The 8362-nt window shown below is 35.9% G+C and overlaps 1 protein-coding gene across 1 annotated transcript in view; it reads left to right on the top strand.

The window, feature by feature from the left end:
- The window catches only part of PABPC1 (poly(A) binding protein cytoplasmic 1), a 23082-nt gene extending 15193 nt beyond the window's left edge, over positions 1 to 7889 (top strand). Inside the window, exons 2-10 of the mRNA XM_044683968.1 lie at positions 472 to 567; positions 3875 to 4141; positions 4357 to 4447; positions 4624 to 4734; positions 4834 to 4988; positions 5533 to 5617; positions 6226 to 6356; positions 6840 to 6935; positions 7432 to 7889. Coding sequence (XP_044539903.1) covers positions 472 to 567; positions 3875 to 4141; positions 4357 to 4447; positions 4624 to 4734; positions 4834 to 4988; positions 5533 to 5617; positions 6226 to 6356; positions 6840 to 6932 — 1029 coding nt within the window. The 3' untranslated portion in view covers positions 6933 to 6935; positions 7432 to 7889. The remainder of the gene's footprint in view (positions 1 to 471; positions 568 to 3874; positions 4142 to 4356; positions 4448 to 4623; positions 4735 to 4833; positions 4989 to 5532; positions 5618 to 6225; positions 6357 to 6839; positions 6936 to 7431) is intronic.
- The last annotated feature ends 473 nt before the right edge of the window (positions 7890 to 8362 follow it).

Here is an 8362-nt window from a genome sequence, read left to right as displayed (position 1 = left end):
ATATATATATATATATATATATTTTTTTTTTTTTTTCTTTTGAGCTCAGAGGAAAAATGGACACTGGCAAAAAAGCCAAAAACAAAACCTATTTAGGTTTGGTTTAGTATATTTTTAATTATCCCTCTTATTTTAAAACTAAGACTGGAAGGTAAAATTGGTTTGGGGGTAGGGATAAAGTGAGAAGGGAAAAGCCCTAAAGAACAAAGTGAATAAACTTTGATGGAAAACACCTGAAATTGCACAGCTGGATTGAAATCTGACCTCAGACACTTACTAGCTTTGTGGCCCTGGGCAAGTCACTTAACTCCCATTGCTTAGTCCTTACCACAGTATTGATTATAAAGCTGAAGGTAAGAGTTGAAATTTCCCTAATAAAAGTATCTTAAGACTACTGGACTTGATGAAATTAAGCATATATATTCATTTTTGAAAGATTTTTCCTTAAATACTATTACATTTAACTTTTAGGGTGTGAACTTGTATGTGAAAAATCTTGATGATGGTATTGATGATGAGCGTCTTCGAAAAGAATTCTCACCATTTGGTACAATTACTAGTGCAAAGGTAAAGCTTTTGGTATTAAGATTTTTTAAAATATGAAAACTTTCTTTTTGGAAAATGGTAGTTCTTACTATTTGTATGTGTAGCTGGATGGATTTAAGTGAATTATCTAATTACTCATCACAGTAAATATGTAGATACATAAATGCTTTCTAAGAAACACTTTTTCAAAACAGCTTTAATCAACTTCAAGCACAACTAATTAGATCTCTGATCAGTAAGTCTACTGTTACACTATTATAGGTACAACTGAATCATACTTTCTAAGAAATGGCATTAAGGATCTGGGAATACAGAAAAATGCAAAAAAAACCCCACAACATTCCCTTGTTCAAGGAGCTCAGTCTAATGAGTGAAACAACAAAGAAAAATACAAATTAGTTATACACAATATAAATTGAGGGTAATCAAGAGAAGACTAACACTAACATTAAAAGGGAGTTTGTCGAAGTCTTCCTGCAAAAGGTAGGATTTTATTTGGGTCTTGGAGGAGACAGGAGGAGGAGGGAGAACATTGTAGGCATGAGGGACAGTCAGGAAATACCCAATCAGGAAATGAATTGTACTTTTTGTGGAACATCAGGGTGTCCAGTAGCACTGTACTGCTCACAGTACATTGAGTGAATAAGGTGTAAAGACTCTAAAGGTACGAGAGGTTTCCAGAGTTTTGAATGAAAAAAAGGATTTTATATTTTATCCCTAGATGTAATATGAAGCCACTAGAGTTGATTGATTGTTTGGAGGGAAAGGGCAGAAGGAGAAACTTATGTTTTAGGAAAGGTCAGTTCAGACAGCTGAGTAGAGTGTGGAGCAAGACTTAAAAGCAGGAAGACCCAACCAGCAGACTGTTCAGGCATGGGATGTCTTGGTAATGATAGGACTTGACAACTGATTGGATAATGGAGATTGTGAGAGTATGAAATCCAGGAAGGTTTGGGGGAGATAGTTCAATTTTTGACATGCTAAGTTTAAGATATTCAGGGGACAACTAGTTTGAGATGTCTTTTTAATAGGCAGCTGAAGATAGGAGCATGATGGAGGTCAGGAGAGTGGATAGATCTAGACAAGTAGATCTGAAAGTCATCTGTAGTGACATGAGAATTGAAACCGGGAGCTGGTAAGATTATGAGATTTCTAAGGGAATGCCCAGGAACAGCCTTGGGAGAGAACCTCAAGATTTAACAGACATGATGGTAGAAGATCCAGCAGAGAATGCAGGAGAGAACTTGGAGAAAGCATAGGACACATAAGTAATTTAATTTGGAGTGGAGGAGGGAGCATTAGAACCTGCTACTTAATCAGTAATATATACACAAAGGTTTTAAGAGCCAATGATTGGACAAAATAGAGGCAGCTGAAGTGGTACAGTGGATAGAATGCTGGATCTTGGGAGTTGGGAAGGCCTGAATTAAAATCTATTCTTAGTAGCTGTATGATCCTGGCCAAGCCTGTCCATTTCTTCATTGCTTTGTAAAATAAGGTTAGTAAATAGCATCTACCTTTCAGGGTTGTTAAGAGGATAAAATGAGATATTTGTTAAAGCATAATATAAATAGTATCATGTTAAATTAATACATAGGATTACAAAGTATTTCAAATTACTGAAAGTTTGTTTTTTTTTTCACGTTCATAGACCCTAAGACTCTGATGAGATAAATGTCCTTTGTTAAGAAATTGCTTAAAAGGACCCTGCTTCTGATAATAAGTTCTTGAAATTGGCCCTTGTTGGCCCTTGGGTCAGCAGGCCCGCCACATTTTTAGTTGTCAAATAAATGAGGTAACAATAGATCTTTTTTTTTGTGAATACAGAAGGTATAAATAGGTATTGCAGGGAAGTAGTCATGAGTTCGGTAATGAAGGTTGTGATATCAGAAAAGAGGGGAAAAAAGATGATAGCCTGCTCTGTTTGTGATTCCATGTAAGGTACAAATTTTTGATTCTTTTTTTTCTTGAAGTAATTTGTGTACTATAAACGAACACTTTTCAGTCTTCATTCTGCAGTGAAAAAATGCATAGGTCTCTAGTTTTCGTTTGAGGCTTGTATATAACAGTATCTGAAGTATATTTTCTCTTGGTCTAGTACCAGGGTCTATTGAAAGTTGAATAAATTTGTGAACCAAGCCTAAAAGGAAGCCTATGGTGTAACCCAATTTGGGCTTATAGCAAAAAGGAACTTCATCCTTAGATCTCACTGGACAAAAAATTGGATATCATAGAATATAAGTGACTTTTGAACACATTTTTCAATGTATCCCAATCCCCGTATGCAGTATCCAGGAAAGTATAAATTAAATGACTTCCTAACTTAGATGGGAATCTAAATTTCCATAACCTTGGGTCCTTACTTAACCAGTGAGGGGAGGGAAGGATTTGAAATAGAAAATTCAAATCTTTGTAGTCCCCACTTTGGTTACTATCCATAAATTGGACAAATTTCATTGGATCTGATTGTAAGATATAATATAAAATGGGTGGTTGATGAACAAAATCCCCAGGAGGTTAAGGAAAATTGATGGTTATCTTATTCCCTTTATCAATATTAAACACTTTTATTACTAATTCACAGTTTTGTTATTAGGTGACAAGAAGCAGGTTTTCTTTGGCTTTTCCCAATTTGGGGTTATAGCAAAAAGGAACTTCATCCTTAGATCTCACTGGACAAAAAATTGGATATCATAGAATATAAGTGACTTTTGAACACAATTTTCAATGTATCCCAATCCCTGTATGCAGTATCCAGGAAAGTATAGCCTGTCATCAGTGTTCTTGGGTATGATGGAATGAAAACTAGAGTAAGGCTTACACAGTTTTTCATCTTGTGACAACATGGGTCCAACAATATTTGTTACTAATTGACAGAGAAGTTCGTCTTGGCTTTTTCCCATTTTGGAGTTTAAAAAATAATGAAACTCCAACCATATGTCTTTTACTGGGCTAAAAATAGGATGTAGAATACAAGTAACTTAATTATGGAAAGATAATCTCCCAGGAGTTTGGAACACACCTACAATAAACCCCAGTATATAGATTATCCAGGAACAATCAAATGACATGTTATGAGTGGTTCCTTGTATGATGTAAAGAGCATTTCACTTGAGGCTCCCACAACTAGTTAGCTCAGTGATCGTGGACACAAGCATTTTGGCATCTGAACCCTAATTTTGTTGCAAAAATAAGTAATAACTTAGAACAATGAAGAAGGAAATGAGGTGATGTGTATTAAGCCCTTTGTGCACGATTGTTATTGTCTCTCTGGAATAGTGTTTAATTTCTGAGGTTTTTGTGTTTTTCCCCCCCTTTTTTCAATAAGGTGATGATGGAAGGTGGCCGCAGCAAAGGGTTTGGGTTTGTATGTTTCTCTTCGCCAGAGGAAGCCACCAAAGCAGTCACAGAAATGAATGGCAGGATTGTTGCCACTAAGCCATTGTATGTAGCTTTAGCCCAACGCAAAGAGGAACGGCAGGCTCACCTCACAAACCAGTATATGCAGAGAATGGCAAGCGTCAGAGCTGTGCCCAACCCTGTAATCAACCCCTATCAGCCTCCTTCAGGTTACTTCATGGCAGCTATTCCTCAGGTATGTACTAGAGAAAAAACACCCTCTTTGGTTTTAAAATTAGCTTGTTATGTAACATTTGACACAAAGATAGTTTATAACATAGAGTTAAAGCTTACATATTGGTGATGTGTTTTACCAGTGAGGATTTAATTGAGGTGTACCTCCTTAGTAGGGGCAGGTATCTCGGAGATATCTGGAGATTGTGTAAGTGATTATTTAATTTTGTTCCTAAGACTCAGAACCGTGCTGCATACTATCCTGCTAGCCAAATTGCTCAACTCAGACCAAGTCCTCGCTGGACTGCTCAGGGTGCCAGACCTCATCGTAAGCCCCTTTCTTCTATGAAATATATTTTTACTTTAATGGACATCAATTATTTTCCTGAAAATAGAGTTGTAACTTAGTTTTATTTACTCTTAAATTAGACTTGAGTTTCAAAGAATGTAAATCTGCATTCTCTTGATAATATGAGTAATACATGGCTGCATTTTTAAATTAAGCATTCCAGAACATGCCCGGTGCTATCCGCCCAGCAGCTCCTAGGCCGCCATTTAGTACAATGAGACCAGCTTCTTCACAGGTTCCACGAGTCATGTCAACACAGCGTGTTGGTGGGTATTGTTTAGTTTTTGGGCTGTAACATAGTTTTTTTAATTGTTATAACGTTTATATATTAAAATATTCTAAAATTCTTCCTCCCCCACCCCCAGCAAACACATCAACTCAGACGATGGGTCCACGTCCCGCTGCTGCTGCTGCTGCAGCTACTCCTGCTGTCCGCACAGTTCCACAGTATAAGTATGCTGCAGGTGTTCGCAATCCTCAACAGCATCTTAATGCACAACCACAGGTTACCATGCAGCAGGTATGGATTTAATTCTGATTATAAAAGGTGGCCATCCCGACAGGAACTGAAGGCAGCAGCATAATAAAGCAGTTTGGGTGATTTAAAAAAAGTTTATTAGCATCTGTCTCTATTTTTCAATAAGCAAGTGAAATGCCAGTTTTTTCCTAATAGATGAACAAACATGCATTACCTTGTGATAGAATTTAAAGGAAAAAATAGAACATGTTGATAATCACTTTCCTCAGCTACAGAACTTATAGGTAAAAACAGCTGATGCTTAACAACCAGTTGCTTTGATTTTAGTCAGAACCAAGACACCTCAGTTTCTTTTATCCTATTTGGTGTGTAGTTTAGCAGAATTTTGGTGGAAATGTTTGCAGGAGGGGGTAAGGGGGGTTACTTTTGAATGGGTTATGGTCCTTGAAAATTCTGGTTTTACCAGTTTATTTCATATTTCATATTCAAGTATCCAGTTTGCAGTCTACATTATGCCTTCATCTGTACATAAAAATACTAAAGTACTATAAAATTATGCATTTGTTCATTAATATTTTATTTCTAGCCTGCTGTTCATGTGCAAGGTCAGGAACCTTTAACTGCTTCCATGTTGGCATCCGCCCCTCCTCAAGAGCAAAAGCAGATGTTGGGTATGTATTTGATCTTAGCCAATCATGAATTTTATTTCAGTTTCTTTGATTTTGATGGTATCTACTTGTTTTTAATGACAAAAAAATCAAGGAGTTGATTTAGTGATCTAAGCAGTTTGCTTTTTACGAGGAAAATGAGAATTTTCTAGTATCTTAGTGGCATCCAAGCAGGCAATAGGGTATTTTTAACTGATTTGGAGTGATCCATCTCAAGTTAAAATAAAGAGGATCTTTATTCCTTTTCTTAGGCTAGAGATTTGAGGACATCATTTCCAGCTTCCCAAAAGTGAAACCCGGAACCAAAATGGAGAGGGAAAAACTTAATCACTGAATTTGTCAGAGACTTTAATTTTTTATCTGATTACATTTCATAGTCTTTTCATGAGGAAAATTGATGTGCCCTGTAGTGACTAGGTGATAGTTAATGGATAGTCTGACTTGGGAAGATTTTTTTTTTTTCCATGAAAGAAACAATTGTAAAACAGTTTTTTTCTGAATTTTTTTCATATATAAAGCACAAATACTAATATACTTCTGTCTGTAGTTTTGAAAGATAAACCACCATAAAATAATGGATTTCAAGCATTTTTATTCACCCAACCCCTTAGGTGAACGGCTGTTTCCACTCATTCAGGCCATGCACCCCACTCTGGCTGGTAAAATCACTGGCATGTTGCTAGAAATTGACAACTCTGAGCTTCTTCATATGCTTGAGTCTCCTGAGTCTCTCCGTTCTAAGGTAATTTCAGTTTCTGCCCTAGGTAGGCTCTGGTTCTTTTTCACGTCTTTAAGAAAAATAAGCCAGTAATAGAAGATAAGGGTTAGATTTGATGAGGCGTATAGTATCCCTTATGATTCTGTGGTAGTTATATAGATATATGCACTAAGGTTCTCTAGTACTTCATCATGGTGCTTTTTGACAGACTATTCCAGAGCATAAGCCTTGGAAGGGGGGAAGGTTTCTACCAAGCTGGAAAGCCTTGATTATTCTGTCCAGTTTGTGTTATGAGGGGCCAGCCAAGGCTATTGCCCCCATTACCTCTATTAGGACATAGCTAGAATAAGATAGGGTTACTATAGTAGTACAGTTTCCTGTCATCTCTGCCTTCTTTGTAGCCATGAAGCAATTATTACAGACTTCACCCTGGGAGTCAGTGCAATAAGAATTTTATGCTAGCCCATAGAACCCTTCATTCTAATTTTATTAATTGGTTCTCCTTAGGTTGATGAAGCTGTAGCTGTACTGCAAGCTCACCAAGCTAAAGAAGCTGCCCAGAAAGCAGTTAACAGTGCCACTGGCGTTCCAACTGTTTAAAGAGTAAGTACTTTGGAGGAAAAAATAAAACCAAAGTTGTTTTTTTTCTCTGGCCTCAAGTTTGACCAGAGGACGAATTTTAAATGTGTTAATGTAGCAAAATATTCTTCTGGCTACTTTTCTTTATTCTACACTACAATTAAATAATTACAGTGAGAAAGAAGAAAATTTCATGTTTGAAATAAGGGACTATATTCCCCTCCTGCCCCATAGTCAGATAGTTTAATAAGTGTTGCCAGCCAACGACAACAAATTGATGGTTTTTCTTAGGGAAAAAGGTAGTGCTATCTACAAGACAATTTGTCCTGTGATATAATGGTGGGTGGAAATTAATGGCCATTTAAGATTAAGATGGCATACTTAACTCTATTGAGTGGTTGCAAATATCAACCGTGCCACTTGGGTACACATTCTATAAGTTGGTGACCCCTGGCTTTTAGAGTCTTGCTTATTGCGAAAAAGAAGGAGATAAACTTTTTTTTTTTTTTTTAACTTGCAGAAAGATCAGGGACCACGAAATGGAACCTCTGCTTCACCGAAGAAAAATATCTAAACATCGAAAAACTTAAATATTGTGAAAAAACATTGCAAAATATAAAATAAATAAAAAAAGGAAAGGAAACTTTGAACCTGATGTACCGAGCAAATGCCAGGTCTAGCAGACTTAATGCTAGTCCTAGATTACTTATTGATTTAAAAACAAAAAACAAGAAAAAACAAAAAACCCAAAAAAATAGTAAAATATAAAAACAAATTAATGTTTTATAGACCCGGGGGGAAAAGAATTTTCAGCACAGTACAAAAATTTAAAGCATTCCTTTCTTTAATTTTGTAATTCTTTACTGTGGAAAAGCTCAGAATATCACCACTGTTTTAGATAACAGAATTGATAGCTGAGCAAGGAAACGTAATTTGGATTATAAAATTCTTGCTTTAATAAAAATTCCTTAAACAGTGGACAATGACTTTTTTATACTCTTTTCAGTCTGTTTATATTGGCATGCTTTAAAGTAGCTAGCGTCTTAAGAGTGTACTGAGCTGGAATTTAGTTAACGACGCTATGTCTTCAGTTGGAAAGTCTACATATTAGCTGTTGCTTGTTGAACTCAGGTGTTAAATAAATCTATAGTATCCCTTTTTAAAGTTACTCAAAATGAAGAGGCAAGAATTAGATAAAAAATGACAGATTGAAAACACATTTGTTTTAAAAGTATTCAATTTGGGGAAATTATATTGAAGATATTTGAGTTCTTGAGATTCTTATCAACAAAGTACTAAGATATTACATGGGAATGTGATCAGATTTGTGCCCTTTAAGAAATGTTATTTCTACTGTTCTTTTTAAAAATAGAATTGAAATTAGTTATCTTCAGTGTTCTTAGAGTTAGAAATTGACACTGAGATAATTAATCCAGAGAATGAAGATTAAT

The sequence above is a fragment of the Gracilinanus agilis genome, chromosome 1 (assembly GCF_016433145.1).
Source record: "Gracilinanus agilis isolate LMUSP501 chromosome 1, AgileGrace, whole genome shotgun sequence".
Classification (NCBI taxonomy): domain Eukaryota; kingdom Metazoa; phylum Chordata; class Mammalia; order Didelphimorphia; family Didelphidae; genus Gracilinanus; species Gracilinanus agilis.
The sequence above is the reverse complement of the archived record's forward strand: the minus strand, read 5'-3'. Positions and strand labels throughout refer to the sequence as shown.